The sequence below is a fragment of the Oryctolagus cuniculus genome, chromosome 14 (genome assembly GCF_964237555.1).
Source record: "Oryctolagus cuniculus chromosome 14, mOryCun1.1, whole genome shotgun sequence".
Lineage (NCBI taxonomy): Eukaryota > Metazoa > Chordata > Mammalia > Lagomorpha > Leporidae > Oryctolagus > Oryctolagus cuniculus.
This window is the reverse complement of record NC_091445.1, coordinates 18523341-18541655: the sequence shown is the minus strand read 5'-3', so window position 1 is coordinate 18541655 and position 18315 is coordinate 18523341. Positions and strand designations below refer to the sequence as shown.

At 44.2% G+C, this 18315-nt stretch overlaps 1 protein-coding gene across 1 annotated transcript in view; it reads left to right on the top strand.

Moving 5' to 3' along the window:
* Positions 1 to 239: 239 nt before the first annotated feature.
* The window catches only part of ELL2 (elongation factor for RNA polymerase II 2), a 67753-nt gene continuing 49677 nt past the window's right edge, over positions 240 to 18315 (top strand). Inside the window, exons 1-2 of the mRNA XM_002713941.5 lie at positions 240 to 579; positions 16795 to 16842. Of these exons, the coding sequence (XP_002713987.1) occupies positions 433 to 579; positions 16795 to 16842 (195 nt within the window). The 5' untranslated portion in view covers positions 240 to 432. The remainder of the gene's footprint in view (positions 580 to 16794; positions 16843 to 18315) is intronic.

Genomic DNA, 18315 nt, shown 5'->3' with positions numbered 1-18315 from the left:
CAGCGAGCCGGGGATCCCCACGCCAGCCTGGCCAATCGCGGCTGGCGAACCAAGGCGACCAGACGTGACGTCAAACGTGATTAAGTTGGCGCGTCACCCCGACGTCAGCCTCTCTGCCCTCGGACGTCCCGTCCCGGGAGCAAAACTCCGGCGACTTTGGGCCCCGCCCCTGTGAGAGCGGAAGGCAGCCAATGAGGACGCCGCGGAGCGGAGCGGAGCCAATGAGGAGAGGGCGGGGCGGGGCGCGAGGCCGGAGGGTGGGGCGGGCGGCGGCAGTGGCAGCCCCAGGTCTGGCTGAGCGCAGTATATGACAGTACGTCAGCAGCGGGATGGCCGTAGCTGTGGCGGCGGCTGCAGGAGCCCGAGCAGCCGCGGCCGCAGTGGAGGCTAAAGCCCGAGCGGCGTCGGCGGCGGCACCCCGGGGAGTTTAAGATGGCGGCGGGGGGGGCGGCGGGCCTGCGGGAGGAGCAGCGTTACGGACTGTCGTGCGGGCGGCTGGGGCAGGACCACATCACCGTCCTCCATGTGAAGCTCACGGAGACAGCGCTCCGGGCGCTCGAGACTTACCAGAGCCACAAGGTGAGCTGGTCGACCGGGCGGGCTCGGGGTGGGCACCCTCGCCTCCCGCCGCGCCTCCTCAGACTCGAGGCACCAGCGCGGGGTGTCCCGGAGCCTGGCTCTCCGCTGCCGCCGTCAGCGCCCGCGGCGGGCGGGCGGCCGGGCCGGGCAGGGCAGGGCAGGGCCGGGCAGGGTCGCTGACGCCGCGGTCCCAGGCCGGCCGGGCGCTGAGGCGTTCCGAGGAGGGCGAGCGGACGGGCGGCCCCTGGCGGCGGGGCCGAGGCCGCCGCAGCCCTGGCTCGGCTGCGCCGCCGCTGCGGGACTTTCCGACGGCGATCGCGGATTTCCTAGCTGGTTGGGTCCCAAGGAGAGAGAGAGAGAGGGAGACTGGGGCGAGTAAGGGAGCGGGCCTGAGGCGCGGCGTGCCGATCAAGAGCCGGGAGGACCCGTGGGCACGAGCTGCCCGCGATTTCGTGCTAACATATGGGCCCGGTGGACCCGCATAGCCGCGGATCCCGGCGCTCTGCGAATGGGGCTGGGACACGATTGGAACTCCCAGGGACTTGGGGACACGCGAGCACTCCGGGGCGCTTCCCTTAATGGGGGCACACGATGTGCTCGTGGAGGTGGGACCGGCACTCCGGGTACTGGGGATGGGGGGTTGGGGTGCACTCGGGTGCCCTTGCCCTGGCCTGGACGGAGGACGGGCACGCACCTTGCATTCTCGGGGGACACAGGCGCCTCGCGTTCCCCGAGACACCCTGCGCCCCGGACCGCCGCCGCCTTCCCGGGAAAGACCCGGGCACTCAGGCAGGGGCTCAGGGTGCCGGGGAGAGAACATCGCGGAAGCTGGCTGTCCCGGGAGACGCCTTGCGCGGGGGCTGAGTCGCCGAGCCCAGGTGCGGTGCGGGGAAGAAACGCTGCATCCTGGGCTAAGACTCGCTGACTGGAGCCTCTCCGCTCTCCGCGCTCCGGAGAGACCCGCGACGCACTCCCATCTCCAGGACAGGGAGGGGCTCAGCCACACTCTAGTACAAATCCAGGGGTGCTTTCACGTTGGGAGAGAAGTGAGAGAAGGGGCACGGCCGCCAGGGTGCTCGGGGAAGCCGTTTATGGGCATGCGGTGCTGTGTGTGGCTGAGCGAGACAGGCGTGGGCACCTTGCCGGAGGGAGGGATACACCATATGGGAGACCGGTCCCATCTGACTCCGCAGAGCCGGCTGACAGTCGCCGAGTCCGTACCGGGACCACCGCTAGGTCTCATAACACAGTAGCCCAGGGGCAGAGGGCCATGCAGACACAGACTCACATAGTTATTCAGATAAAAGTGGAGAAAAGAATTAACATCTGTTGAGCTCCCACTAGTGCCAGGCACTTTAAATGCACAGAGGGAAGCTGGTCCCGGGCAGAGCCAGCCGCAGGAGATGGGAGCCAGGGACACCAGCACACTGTGGGCGATAATATGGGAGGGTACACGTGTACGCAGAGCAGGTGAACGCAGGCAAAGACATGTGGATGCCCACACCAGGATGCACGGGAGCCAGCCGAGAAGCCTATAGTGAAAGAACTCACAGCCTGTGAGCCTGTGTGAGGCAGGCTGGGAGTGGCTGGTGACAGGGAGAAAGATAGCGCCTACAAAATGACATCCCAGGGAGAAAAGAGCAAGAGTGGCTCGGAGGCCAGCATGCCCTGTCGCAGCAGTAGGGATGCAGAGAGATAGAAGAAACAGACAACAGCCTGTGCCGGGAGGTACACCTGCAGTGAGGAGAGCAGCAGCAGCCTGGAGTGGGAGGCTGGATAGGAAGGCCAAGGGAAGGAAGCAAGATGGAGAGATAAGTTTGCCTGTTTAAGGGGAAAGGCGTGGGAAGGAATGACTGGGAAGAAGGTAGGTCAGGGGGTAGAAAGAAAAACAGAGGCCTGGAGAGGAAGAAGCCAAGAGGAGGAGGAGGAGGCCAGTCCCCTAGAGAAAGACTGACACACGGTGGGGTGGGGAGAGGCAGCCAGCCACCATGGGGAAACAACAGGCAAACTGTACAGCTGGTTATAGTGACATTGACACTGCCTACTTGGCTGGAAAGGGGTGGGCCGAGGGGGCCCACTCGAGGCTGGGGTTGGAAGTGCATGCCCCAGGGAGAGCAAAGCACCAGAAGCTCCCAGTGCCTGCTGATCTGCCTGCCTGCCAGGGGCCCAGGAAGGGAGTGCTGTTTGTTTTCCTACCCTTGTGTGGCCTTCACTTGTGTCTCGCACACCCTAGCATTTCCAGGCTTGAGATGAAGGTTAGAGTGCTCCAAAACCCTGCATTTATGTGCCAGAGGCTTCCAGGAGACAGACAGGAGACCCAAAATTCTCTTTTTCTCTGATCCCACTAGCTTGTTACAGATGAAGTCAAAGGCTTGTTGCGCCTGACTGCTTCTATTACCTATTAATATCATGGCTTGCTTTTTTCCATCTCTGAGCATGCAAATCAACGAGTCTGGTCAGTCTGTTCAGAGGCAGCAAGGAAAAAGACTTTTTCCCAAGTCCCTCCACCTTCATAAGTGTAGAACCTGGAAGATGGAGTTAGTCCTAGTAGTTCCTCCCCATACTGGTGGTAGGAGCTGTGGGCAGGACTAGGGTGGGTGGAGGAATGTGGGGGAGGTGGCACACTCACTGGGCCTTTGCACCTGCACACTGCTTTCTTCCTGAGTTAGCCAGCTCCTGACCTCAGCCCTCACTGTCACTTCAAGCTGTGGAAGCACATTTTAAGGGGCTTGGAAAAGCAACCAGGAATTGGCCAGAAACTCTTGGCCCCAGTTGGATAAGAAATGGGAAGAAGCTGAAGAAATGAGGGGCCTTTTGGGTGACTGTGTGCATTGTTGGTACTTAACTGCAGGACCCTACAGAGCGCTGGGCCAAAACTCCTACAGCGGTGTTGTCTGTCGCTGCCCTTGCTCTTGGCCCAGCCAGAAACAGGCTCCCCTGTGGGCTCAGTAACAGTTGCATCTGGCTGAGCTTTTAGGAATAAATATCTCCTAAAAGTTGTTTCCCACTCACCTTGGTGGTGGAATGCTTCAAATTGATTATATGAATGTTAACTGGAAAGTTACTCACATGGTTTGTAGGAAAATTTAGATATGCTAATACAAATATCTAGGATATCAAGCTTATTCTAAATGTAGATAGATAATTTTGAGTGAGAGCACAAGTTACTAAATAAGAAATATGACAAGTTAAAACTTTATAGTCATTCTAAATTGGTGTCTCATTGCATGGCCTACATAAACTTTACGTAGGTTAAATTAGCATATATTACTATAATACATATTTCTCCCAAATGTAAAGCTATATTTAACATTAAAATCCAACAATTTAAAATATATTTTAACTAGTCTCCTCAATAATGTAGCTGGCTTTCCTTTGACATTTGAGTAATCTATAGCAAAAATCAAAATACTGTTTTCAGATTCAGGTTTCAGTTTTCAGATAGTCTTCATAGTTGCTGGGTCTATTTTTTTTTAAATGTTTTCTTAGTTTCAAAGGTGGTGTCTCAAATATTATTACTGTGTTTACCAACTATTACATAAAGTCTTACATGGTTGTGTTGGAGGGCAGGGGCTGCTCTTTTTAAGTAGGATTCTGTTAACACATTCTCTTGTCAACTCTTTTGGCTTGAAATAAATGTCCCTGCCTTGATTAATGTCTCCTAGGCAAATTCTGCTTCTTTAAAAATGTGTACTGTATTTCCATTTGATTTTGCCCAAAGAACTCAGTGCCTCTCTCTAACAGCAGGTACTGTTATTTCCAATCAAAACATCTTATATATGCTTCCGCAGTTATTGTCCTTCCTAGTAACTTCCTTTAATGTCTTACCTGACTTTTTAAGCCCTGATTCCATGAATCAAGGGGTAGGTGTTTTTTGTTTTCATCTTAACCTTTCTTTCTGCCAGGTGATTTTTTTAGCAATTGATTGGATATTGTTTAAAAACAGAAAAGTCTTATACCTTGCTTTTTCCTTATCTTTTTCTGTCTGCCTCCAAACAGTTGTGGGTGTGTTTGTTCAATAATCGGCCTTATAAATACAGAACACTGTATTCTCCTTAAGGCACCGCTTTGGCTCCCAGACCTGCCGGCACAGTACAGCCGCCACTGCTGGGCATGTTTATCCACCAAAACGGTGAGGTTTGCCATAGCAGATTCCAGTTGCTCCACTTAGAAAATGAAGCCAGGTGTAATTTAGAGGAGTTAATCCTACTGACTTTTTGCTTAAACTCATCTCCAATCTGCACTTGATCTCAACTTGCTTATCTAGTGAAGTCAGGTTTGTGCTCCCTGCTGCAGTGTTTGAAAGGTATATTCAGATGCACAGTTGCTCAACACAAAGGGGAGTGCTCCTCCCTGAGAAAAGTAGTAGCCAGATTGCCTGAAAAGATAGACAGGAAACCTTGGCACCAGAATTGGGAGGGGAAAGAAAGAACATATGTGAAGGACTGGAATCTGTTCAAGAAAAGAATTTAAAAGGAAAGGAGTGTAGCATTCTTGGAATGATTTACAGGGAAGCTTACCAAGGACAGTCACCAGACTCAGCCTTTCCACTTGGACCACTTGCACTTGTAAAAAATTACGGAAGCTGTGCTTGTGGGCTTATTAGGTAATTGGTGATAAAGCAAGCAGAGGGAAAATGAGGATTTCAGCTGAGCCAGGCCTGGGTCATTTTTAACAATTTGCAGTGACCCTTTCTTCTGCCACAAAGAGACTCAAGGGCTTGGCACTGGAGTCCAGCTACTTTGGGCCAAATGTATTTGGAGTCTTTCAGATGTCCCTAAACTGATATTAAGGGCATTGCTGCTTCACGACGAGCTAGGTTTTACAATGAAGAGTGTAGCATGTTTAAAGCCCCACATCTGATTCTCCTGTGTACCTCAGCTCCTGCATTTCCTATGACTTATGCAAAAATGTAGAAAAGCAGGTCTGGAGTGGTACGATGAGTTAATGGTCATATCATCACAGGCAAATTAAAGCTGAAAACATGGCATTAATTAAGTCATATTTGCAGAGAGAATTACTTTCTCTGTTTTATTTTTCTTCCTTTCTTTCCTATATTGCTTCCTTTGTTCCATTTACATATCTAATTTTTGTTGAGCATGATCACCCTTGAGATTCATGTGAAATTTAAAGGAAGAACTGGTTTAAGGTATCCACTAATACTTTGCTAGTAAGGCCAAACCTAGTATTTCCATGACTGGCAGTTTAACAGAGGGTATAAGAACAGAGAATCGTATTAATTAAACAATAAGCCTCTTAGAGATTCACAAATCAAATTAACATTTTGCCTTATCCTCTACTGCCAAGGGCACTTGGCAACTAGTTTCATAGTAACCAGATTGTTAAACAAATGGCATGAATTTGTTTTCTTCTTAGAGATCCTATATGTTACTTGTCTAAAAAAGATTCTTAGGTATTAAAGGATTTTAGCAGGAGGAAGTGGATTGGGAACCATACTCCCACAGAGGAAATGGCGTAGGTAAGAAAGGAGTAGTGGTGGAAAAGTTAGGGCAGTCTGTGAGAATTATGACAGAACCTGTTCCACTGAACCTGGAGTTAGGGGACGTATAGTTGGGTTTCAGAGACAAAAAGCATATCGGAGCAGGTCAATTACCTCACTGAGAAGTCTGGACTTTACTCTGTCAACATTGCAGAGACACAGAGTAGAAATTTTAGTTGAATTGAGCTGTTCTTTAGGATGATTTTGACCTGAGTTGAGAAAATGACTTAAAATGTGAATCTGGAAAGAAGTAACAAGTTAAGGAGGAGGGTGTAGTCCAGGCCAGAGATGATTGGGGTCTACACTAGGATACTGGTGGGAGACATTAGATCTGAATAGAATCTGTAGAACTGTGGACCAACAGCAGATCTTGATGGAGAATAACCAAACTGAGATTTTTGGCCATTGGCACTAGTGCAGGAAATCAGAAGCATTTGGCAGGTGGGATAGGCTGGGGGGTGGGGTGGATAAAGATGATGAATACCATTTTGGTGAACATTCACTCAGCCTTCTGGTAGTTAATCCAGAAATTTAGGCTTAACCAGATGTTTTCTACTTAAGCAAAAATGTGAATCTGAGGTAGACATATTCAATAGTGCTTTATTGTTTACATGTCATATAAATTGTTCCATTTGATGGAAATTTTGAGGATTGTTGATATTTTGGAAGAAGTTGAAAATTTTTGAAAAAATTTTGGTTTTGAGCATGGCTTCTTAAATTTCGCATTTTTATAGATTTCCTTTACAGAATTACCTTCTATATATATTGCCCTTAAAGTCATCATAGAGCACAGATAATATGAAAATCAGATCTCCTATGGTTTCTGTCTCTAATGATTATTGAAATGTAAGTAATTATTTGTACCTGAACTCAAATTTCAAGTATCATTCTGAAATACCATAATTCCTAAGGCCTTGAAAGGGTCAGTGTTTTCATTTCTTCCAGATTACCTTCGTTTCTGTTTTACTGTTTGATCTCTTCTTTGACAACTCCTTTTATGAGTAATAAAACTGAACAATCATGAATAGTTATGTTTTACCTATGCATATGGTAGACTAATATGATAGGTAGCTGGTTCATGGAGGTAACTTTGGCTAGAAGATTTTGCCATTAAACTATAATCAGTCTTGAATTTTCTTATAAAATTCACTAATAGAGGATCTAAATATGCTTGCCTGAAAAGCTAGGCATCTGTGTATTTTAAAATAACATTGACTTAGTATCATTGCTTTTGTCTGCATTGTTAGAAATCATGATGCCAAAGAAGACCAGAAAGGGTGTCCAATGTAGTAAAAACTCAGTTGAGTAGCCTAAGATTTTTCTTTCTTTAATAAAAGATGAAGAGGTAGGAGTTGGCGTTACAACACCTAACATGTATCAGTTGTAGAACTAAGCATTGGAGATCTAAAGCTAATTAAGTCATAGGTGACCCCTGCCACCAAGAAAGTGCTTGCCATTTGGTGGAAGCAGGCAGACGTGTGAAAATATAAATGAAGTCAAATCTGGTTGAAGGGGAAAGACCAAAAGAGAGAAGGGTTGTTTTTGAGGGGATATGTGAGAAGCAGTGTCACCCTCACTAGCATCCTCTGCTCAGCCCACTGTCTCCACCGTGCCCCTGAGATCAGACCTGACAAGGGGCCCTGAGCCAGCTGTCTGTCTCTGTTCCTGTCTTACCAAACCTCGATGGCATTCCATCCTGTTGACCGCTTCTTCCTATTAGAACCACTTTCTTCCCTGTCCCCACCCATTCTTTCTCTGTCCGAGGACTAGCCTCTGCTTGTCCAGTCTCTGAATGCTGGCCATCCTGGCTCCCTTCTCGTTGCCTCCTCACTTCCTCTAGGTTAGCTGTTCATCTGCTATGGCTATGCCAACTAGATGCTAATGACTCTCACCTATTATGTATCTACAGACCGACCTCTCCTCCAGTCCCTGGTGCTTATTTCCAACATATCTCTTTTTATCGAAATTTAATAGACTTCCCAATATGTGCAAACTCTTGATTTCATGCCTCAAACCTGCATCTACCTAAGTGTCCCTTATCTCAGTAAGTGGCACTGTTCTCCACCAATTACCTAGAGATTGACAAGTAACCCTTGATTTGCCTCCTTTTTGTTGACATATTTGATCCATCAACAAATCCTGTCAGTCTTCAAAATACCTGGGCTCCAACCCCAGCCATTACCTCTATTGAGTCCCAGCCACCATCAGCTCTCTTCAGGACCAAGGCCCTCCAGGCTTCCACTCATCCTCCATGATACATTCCACAATGCAGCCAGAGTGATTATTATTATTATTATTTTTTTTTTTTGACAGGCAGAGTGGACAGTGAGAGAGAGAGACAGAGAGAAAGGTCTTCCTTTTGCCATTGGTTCACCCTCCAATGGCTGCCACGGCTGGCGTGCTGCGGCTGGCGCACCGCACTGATCCGATGGCAGGAGCCAGGTACTTATCCTGGTCTCCCATGGGGTGCAGGGCCCAAGTACTTGGGCCATCTTCCACTGCACTCCCTGGCCACAGCAGAGAGCTGGCCTGGAAGAGGGGCAACCGGGACAGAATCCAGCGCCCCGACCGGGACTAGAACCCGGTGTGCCGGCGCTGCTAGGTGGAGGATTAGCCTATTGAGCAGCGGCGCCAGCCAGAGTGATCTTTATACAACATTCAATGCAACCCTGTAGTTTTCCTGTTTCAAGCTCCCTGGTGGCCCTCTTTGTAAAAAGTGTTTTAGACGCTGTGTTTTATCAATATCTAGTTCTTTAAAAAAAAATCTGCAAATCTAAGCTGATTTTACCAGTTCTTATACTTCTCTGGAGTTCATGATCCTAGAAAACAAATCTTTATTTTCATGTACAGTTAGATTTCACAAGAAAAATTCTTACACATTTTGAGGCACATAAGTTCTTTTTAAAACTGTGGTGGTATATTGTGCTTCCAGTGTTGATTACCTGAAGGTTGGGTCACAGTAATTTTTTAAATTAATTGTTTATTTTCATTTTATTTGAAAGGCAGAGAGACAGAAAGAGATCTTCTGTTTCTGGTTCACTCCCCAAACCAGCTGGGCCAGGATATAGCCAGGAGCCCAGAACTCAGTCTAGATTTTCCACATACTACCTCCCAGGGCACACAGCAGTAGGAAGCTAGATGGGAAGTGGAAGAGCCAGCACTGACTAGGCACTCTATCATGGGGTGCAGGTGTTCCAAACTGGGCTTTAACAACTGTGCCAAGCACCCATCCCTTTGCTAACTAACTTTTGTGGCTGGTTTTTCAGTTTATATTTTAGCCTTACCTATTCTTATAAGAGCTATTTGAAATCTTTATAAATAGAATAAAATAGACATTTTACTTTGGCCTGCATCAGCTAGCTAGCTAGCTACAGTTTTCTGGAAGCTATCTTTCAAAACAAGGATAATGTTAAGTAGATGACATTATTGTCCTCTTGTTCCTACTGTTGGTAATCTCTTGTATTTCACTTTTTTTCTATGCCATAATGGCTGGGAAAAAATTATTCTTTACTAAACATGTTCTCTAATCTAGTTCTTTCACTGTGTAAAGGAATTTCTCCTGCATGTAAGACTGGATTGGCTCACAAGACAAAATGCTAGCTTAGTTTTATGACTTAGTAACTTTCTGGCATCAAAAAGTTTGGGGGAAAGGAGAGATTGTATATTATTTTTGGAGTATCTCTGAATTTCCTGTCGTGTGTCATTCTAAGCCTATAACTGGCTTTTGACAAGAGCTGAGTACATTTGATTTCTTCAGGATCAACTAACTGATTTCCTGTGTTATTTCCTGCTTTAGCTCTGATTTTCTTTCTTCTCTCCCTACCTAGACAGTTTTTTTTATCATAATGGTTAAAATACCATTATTAGTTTTTGGATTTTCTATCAGATTATGTTATAAAGAAGAAAGTAAAGGCGCCCTTACAACAGGTTCTTAAATGATACAGTGCTGCTTTTAGGAAAGAGGGAGAATCTATTTTATACAAGCTGTATTCCCAGAAAAACATCTTTGTAAAATTATTTACTTGTATGAGTGAAAATAGGCTCTTTAGTTGTCTGATTCTCTTAAGGCATAGTATAAAACTTTTATCTAGCTTTCAGATGTTTCAAATGTTGGGTAAGTGTGGTAGAGAGGGGCAAGAAATGCTATTTATGTAAAATAGTAAGGACTCAGTTCTTTTTAATTAATTAATTAATTTGAAAGTCAGCGCCACAGAAAGGCAAAGGCAGAGAGAGAGAGAGAGAGAGAGAGAGAGAGAGAGAGGTCCTCCATCTGCTGGTTCACTCCCCAGATGGCTGCAACAGCCAGAGCTGTAGCAATCCAAGGCCAGGAGCCAGGATCCTCCTCTGCTCCCCCCACACGGGTGCAAGGGCTTAAGGACCAGAGCCATTTTCCACTGCTTTCCCAGGCCATCAGCAGAGAGCTGAATCAGAAGTGGAGCAGCCAGGATCCAAACCGGTACCCACATGGGATGCCAGCCCTGCAAATGGCAGCTTCACCCACCACACACAGCGCTGGCCCCAAGAGTTCAGTTCTTAAACTGTTACTGAGTCCAGTCTCAGGTCATGTGAGTAGCCTTGGGTAATTTATAGGACTTACCTAAGAAATGGGAGTAATGGTATCTGCCCAGCAAGAGTGTTTCTGGGAATTCCTGGAGGTGGTAGTAAAAATGGTTGGCGTGCCTGAGACATTTTAAGCATGCAATAAATAGGAACCGATTAGCCATAATTGTTTCCTAAAACAATCCCACTTAAAGCAGTCAGCTGAGCTGTCATCATTTATAAAGTTCTTTTTGTTTGAAGCAAAGTTGCGTTTGACTTAAGAATTTTTATGATATCTTTATCATCAGTTCTAATGCAGCTTAGGTGATAAACTTATTAATGCTACCTGTTTAATAAATGCTTGTTGATTTTAAATAATTCAAGAATGCTTGAGTTAAATAATTCACCAGTAGTTCGTTAGCTTTAAGGTAATGCAAAATTACATGATGGGTTCAAAAGGGAATCTCGGAGCCAGCGCTGTGGCGCAGCAGGTAAAAGCCCTGGCCTGAAGTGCTGACATCCCATGTGGGCATCAGTTCTAGTCCTGGCTGCCTCTCTTCCAATCCAGCTCTCTGCTGTGGCCTGGGAAAGCAGTGGAAGATGGCCCAGGTCCTTGGGCCCCTGCACCCACATGGGAGACCTGGAGGATGCTCCTGGCTCCTGGCTTCGGATCAGTACAGCTCCAGCAGTTGCAGCCATCTGGGAAGTGAACCAGCGGATGGAAGACCTCTCTGTCTCTTCCTCTCTCTGTTACTCTGTTTTTCAAATAAATAAAAATATATCTTTTTTTTTTAAAGAATAGAGTTAGAAAGATCTTGATAATGTTTCTTAGAGAAGTTATTCTTTTCTAGGCCCCAAACGCTATTTCTTACATTTGTACATGCACAAAACTGGTGATGTGTGATAAGGTAAAAGTAATCATAAATTTGCTTACATGGACAAGCTGTATGTAAATATTGCTATGAGCTACATTTATGGGATAAGTAAATTTTTTCTCTTCAACTCCCAAAGACACATGAGCTTTCCTCAATCTCTCCTACACTAAAGGAATAATTCAGAAGTTAATATTACTTAATAAAGTTATTATTTTGTCAATTCAAATAAGTGGATGTAGATCTATCTCTTTGGCCATAGAGCAGTTTTGTTGCAGTAGCACTAGCTTTTTTTTTTTTTTTTTTTTAAGATTTATTTTGCTTATTTGAAAGAGTTACAAAGAGGTAGAGACAGAGAGACAGGTCTTCCGTCCACTGATTCACTCTCCAAATAGCCACAACGGCCGGAGCTGAGCCAATCCGAAGCCAGGAGCTTCTTCTGGGTCTCCCAAGTGGGTGCAGAGGCCAAAGGACCTGGGCCATCTTCTACTGCTTTCCCAGGCACATCAGCAGGGTGCTGGATTGGAAGTGGAGTGGCAGAGACTCAAACCGGTGCCCATATGGGATGCCAGCTCTGCAGGCAGACACTTAGCCTACTATACCACAGTGCTGGCCCCAGCATTAGCTTCTAATGGCCAATGTCAAGAGTATAAGCAAACTTTAGGAACATCTTAGTGTTGTCTCTACTTCTGTGCTAAAGAATGTCCTACATTTCAAAAGAGGTGTAGAGGATACTCCCACCCAAAGACTAATAACAGTAAAACTACTAAGCATTTAACAGAATCTTTTGACTGTGAAACATTACCAGATTTTTGAAGCCATTTGTCTAAAGACAATTCCTTAGCCAGTTTGAGTCTTCCCTTGTGTTTCTTGACCAGATGTAGATACCAGATCACTGTGTTATTTATTGCTCAAATACTATTCGGTGAAAACCTGGAGTTACTTGATTTTCAAAGAGCTACATGGGGCAAATATTTAATTGAAGCTAAAAAGGAAAAGTTGAAACCCAATGAACTCATTTCTAATGAGAATATACATAATAAAGTAAAAATTATTTTTAATTTATGTTTTGATAAAGGTTCTAAGGGGCTCGATTTTTCTTTTAATTTTTGAAAGTTATTATTTATTTGAAAGGCAGAGAGAGAGAATGACACTGACACAAAGATCTCCCTTATGTTAGTTCCACTCTCCAAATGCCCAGAATAACCAGGCTGAAACTGGGAGCCAAGAACCCAATCCAGATATTCTGTTGGGGTGACAAGGATTCGATTACTTGAGCCAGCACTGGCTGCCTCCCAGGGTGCATATTCGCAGAAAGCTGAAATTGGAAGATATGGGATGTGGGTATCCCAAGTGGTGTCTCAACCCCATGGCAGTAAATATTAAAGCATTCCATATCATATTTGGGCACTTAAAATTACATTCTCTCTTAAAATTGACTTTTTTTCTGTTAAACTTGAAATGTTTGTTTATAATGATAGTGACTTTAGAACTTATTCCTGATAGTTCTCCTATTGCAATGATTAGATACACATTTAAGTGATGTAGAGGTCTAGATGTTTCCTCATGTGGGGTTTATAGAAAATTCAAGAGCAATAGCCTAGTAATATGAATTCTTGTCTATAATTGGGATCAAAATCAGTAAATAATTTGTGATTCTCTTAAGTATGTTTTTAGATTGACAGCTTTTTTAGTAATAATGAACTTAGCTTGCCCTGTTGGTATTAGTGTACACAGCTGTTCCATAGATGAAGGTCTCATTATTTTTAAATGAAAATTACAGCATAAATATTTACAGATGATTCTTGATTATATATTATATAGTTTTAGGAAACAAACTAATTTTAGTTTTTCATCTGAATTGATCATTAGAAATTATGGTGTTTTTTATTTAATAAGAAATTGAACATTGGAAATTATAATGGAGTTTATGAAATTTCTTTCCCTTGGAAATTTCCAGAATAAGCATTTAGAGTCTTAAGTGTTTGGCACGTGGGGGTTACCTATTTCTAGGGCAAGAGAAGGAAAGAGTACTGTATATATTGGGAATTCAGAAATCTGGAGCAACATACTCCACTTCTTAGATACTCAGGATTTTTTCTTCTGAAATAGGGGTAGTGATGCACCCTACCTTTCAGGCTGGTTTTAGGAGGCTCACTTAAGACCATGAATATTGTCTAACATCACAAAACTTAATGATCATTTTTTTGGGGAATCAATATATGTAGAAGCATAAGCATATCAGGAAGTTAAGTTTTAAATTCAGGGTATGAGATAAAATGTTGTATAAGATCAAAATTACTCTTGAAAGTCCCAAAATTGATCTAAAACATAATACTCATTGTTTCGTCTACATCACCCTGACTAGTAATTAGTATATAATATGTGTAGTGGTTTACTGCATATATAAAAAAGCATGTCTAAAATTATTTCCCTGTAGTTGTTTTTTTTTTCCCCCTTTTGGTTAAATACAATGTAGGTAAATACTTGAAAGTTAAATATGCATAAGATTCCCCTGTATCATGACAACTAGGGGAAAGACAATCTATAAATAAACATACATTGACATCTGGAAAAACAGAATTAATATGAGTTAACACAAATGGAGTTAGAGTTAGCAAGGTGATGGCAACAGTGTTTTGTTTGGCTAGAAAAAGTTTTGACATTTCAGTTTGAATCCTTTCTTTTAGGCATTCATTCTCCAGGTACTTGCCACTCCTTGTTGCTTTACACAAGTCTTCTGCATGGACTGCTTTAGATCCAGTGAATCTTTGACTTCTGATTTATCCAAAAGAAGGTCTAGCTTAGGAAATTAACCTTACACTTGAATGTTAAGTAAGCAGTAAGTATGATTGGCAAAATAGCGTTTGGGAAGTTATGCCAGGCTGAAGGAACAGGAAGGAGGTGGCATTAGAGTGAGGAATGTTTGCTCAACATAGCATGGCCTAGTGACTTGTGGAGAATGAAACTGAAGAGTGCTGTGAAGGAGGGGAAGTGTGTTCTCAGGGAGGAGCTGGCTTTGGGAGACAGTGGGAAGATCCAGCGCAGGAGCCTCTGCTAGCTGTTTGAAAGAGCTGGAAGCCCTTGAAAGGAGAACAGTCTTTATCTAGGTGCCAGGTGCTAAGGGCCTTCAGATAGAGACTAACAGCTGAACTTGAGGCAGTCACAGACAGACTGGCTGCAGCTGATGGCTGTAGGCCCAGGAGCCACTGAGCAGCGTGTTTCTTTGGTGCCTGATCATTAAGCTTTCAGCACATCTTCTCATTCTTCCTTGGGAATGGCTCCGCTGCCCACAGTCTTCTCTTGGCTCCAGAAGCAATCATACTAATTTAGGCCTTCTATCACCAAAGCATCCCCCGGAGCTGTTCTCTAATCCATTTCCCAAGCCCTGCCCTAACCCATTCCTTCCCTTTCCAAGGAGTGGCCTTCCCCACCCTACCACCCTCACCACCCCGCCCTGGTCCACCAAACACTTTTCTGCAACTCACTTTCTTTTCGAAATATTACAAGAGCCTCCCGTTATCATGCCAAAGGCAAAACTGGAAGGCCTTCAGTGAGGGGCCCAGGAGGAGCTTAGGGCAGGGCTGTTTCACAGAGGGATGAACCTTTGGAGCAGCCATCTCAAGGTAAATTATCTTATTATTTATTCCTTAGCAGATAGAAATTTAAAATGAAGACACATGTGAGGGACAAGGCAAGATCAGGCAGAAACTGCCAGGTCCGAGTCTCATCTGCAGCATTTCAAGTGTGAAAGAAGTCTACCTACACAGTGCCCACTCCTGTGTCCTGTTTTGGTCAGGGCACTCCCTCTCCCTGGAGTTTATTTTTTCTAAATTACTTCTCAAAATCTACCGAATCTTCCATAAACCCTTTGGCTTTTCAAGTATTATCTATTCTAACCCCCCTTTTTGAGAATTCTTGGTGCACTTCTCTGTGGTATTTAACCTAGTACTTCATCGTTTTCACATTTTCTCCAAATAGAGTGTGAACTCTGGCCTAAGGGATTAGGTCCCCACACTCTCCTATCTCCCACAGCAGATGTGTGTGGAACACAAGGTCGTATATGAAAAGTACCATGGCCACTTCTTAGATTCTGGTCACAGCTTACTTATCAATGGAACACAAAGCCTGTGGGACGTGGGTACCACTGATATTATCTTTAAGACCTCTTCTGTATTTGGAATTCTGTGATTCTAGTGACATATCATTGACTAATGGAGTGTGGTAGGGGAGGATGGGGAGAAGAAACTATGAATTAATTCTAAGGTTGTGAGCTTGGAGTACCAAGAAGATAGAGGAGCCATTGCCAGAAAAGTAGGAAAGAAGTGTTGGTTTCATTGGGGATACAGGAAGTGGGGAGTTAGTTCAGTGTGGACCAGTTGTTAAGTTGGCTGCCATTACAAGTTTCTAAGGCAGATGTCCTACAGTCAGTAGTAAGTAGCAGCTGTGGAGAGTTGCAAGTTGAAGAATGGAGAAGATTCGGAATTATCACCAAACAAGTAAAGTGAACCTCCAGGAAGTTAATCTGGAAAGCAGAAAGGAAGGGTACCAGCTTGTGAAATGAAAGCCATGAGCAGAGAGCTAGGCTTAGCAGTGGTGTCTTCAAGTACAAAGAGATATTGTCTAGTTGAGAGGTCAGGAATTTGAAAATGGAGAAAGTTGCCCTTATTTGACCAAGAAAAATTGATGAGCTTGATGGAGAGAGAACTGATTGCAGTGATGAATGGAAGACAGTTGTGGAATACAAGAAGTCAAGAGGGCAGTGTGACCAGCCTGCTAGGAGATGTTCAACATTTGGGATTCGGAGGGAGATACGGGAGGCAGGGCTGATGGAGAGATTGTGAGTTACAACCTGATCCCATGGAACCTAAATTTTAAGGTCACCCCCCTCCCCCATAGGAAGGGGTTCCCCAGGCTTCTACGGACACACTTTCATTATTTCAGGAAGAAAAACACTTATCCTTTCCATATTTCTCATTATTATAGTCCTGTTAGTAAGCTTACAAGTGTAGATACTTGGAGAGGTAACCAGAAGTACATCACCTGATGTACCCTGGCTGATGGGAGGGACACATGGGTGGCTTGGTATTTTTGTTTGGACATAGCTTTTGCTTGTATGATTCAGAGAAATGTAATCAGTGTGAGAATGTTCATCAAAGCATCAGTATAACTACATGCAGAAGTAAGTTTATAATGAGAGATTTTTCATATACACAGGTGCTGAACAGTGCTTAGATTTAAAGTTTGAACATTTCGTTTTGTGTCACAGTAACTAAATTTTACCTTTTCTTATTTTTTTAATAGAATTTAATTCCTTTTCGACCTTCGATTCAGTTCCAAGGGCTCCAAGGGGTGAGTATTCATTGATTTAACAAAAAAAAAATAATATTCTTATATATGCCATTAAAATTTTCAAACTTGTTTTCACCTGAGCCTCTTAACATAATCACTCTTTTATGGACTTTGACATGGTGAACACGTCTGACATTTTAAGATGCTTGAATTATTTTCTTAACTTAAAAAGTAATGCACATATAGTTTTTGAGAGTGAATTTTTCTCCCCCAAATCATGGATGATTACATCGAGATTGATGAATGTGTTTTAATTACCACGATTAAACATCCATTAAGGAATGACTAATTTCAGGCAAGTTATGATTATATGTTTGCTGTTACTTCTAACAAAATGTTACCTATACACTTAATTTTTAAATAGTACATCCTGAGCAATGAAATATGTAAATAGAAATTGAGTTTTTCCATATCTATTTTATTGCCACATTGAAAAGCATAGCATATACTGATTCCTAATAAAAATGCACCAATGAATTTTGTGTTTATAATAGTTGATAAATGTTTGGAGTAATATCACTTTTACTTTTAAATCATTACTATTTAATATTAGTGAAATATATAGTAGAGTCAGTCATTCTTTTTTTGCATCCTCATTTAAATTAATATGCCTCGTTGCATTTGTTCCTATATAAGGGCTATGGTATGGACTTCAACTGGAAAACATTTCAGAAGTCAGACTGATCTTACCATTTGACACTAAGAGTGCATACTTCTTTTCTTTTTGGTTTTTGTTTAAATTTCAAAGAACTACAGAGAAGCAGAGGCAGAGAGATAAGAGATCTTTAATCTGCTAAATTCACTCCCCAAATGGCCACAAAGGCCTGGCTCCAGGCCAAAGCCAGGAGCTAGGAGCTCCTTCCAGTTTTCTCATGTGGATGCAGGGGTCCAAGCATGTGGGCCATCCTCCGCAGCTTTCCCAGGCCATTAACAGGGAACTGGATCAGAAGTGGAGCAGCCACCAGGACATGCACTGGCGCCCATAGGGGATGCCAGTGCTGCAGGCAGTGGTTTTGCCTGCTGTGCCACAGCATCTGCCCCGTAGAGTGCACATTTCTAGACCTGTTGTGCAATGCTCACTTGAAGGGGATGTTTGTGAGGAAGTCAGAGCTTTGCTTCTACCTGACAGCTTTACAATGAAGTCCTTTCCTCACCCTGCTCAGTAACTGAGTGTTCATGAATGAGATCCTGATTGGAACGAGTGTTCTGAGTTTTGTTGTATGGCTTCTTAGGTAGTGTCTCCCACATGCTGAGGAATCGGTTCAGTTGTTTATTTAAGGCTTGAATGTCCCTGCCAGTTCTGATGGCATCAGTAGTATCTGAAAGGGCTGTTCCAGAGCCAGGCCAGAGTCCATGGGAGCCAAAGGGCTCCCTGGAGGAAAGGCCAAGACTGAGGGGATGAGAGTAAGGTATGAGCTGCCTGCCTCTCACTCTGACTATGGAGCTGGCTTCGTGTCCTGGGGTTGCTGCTTC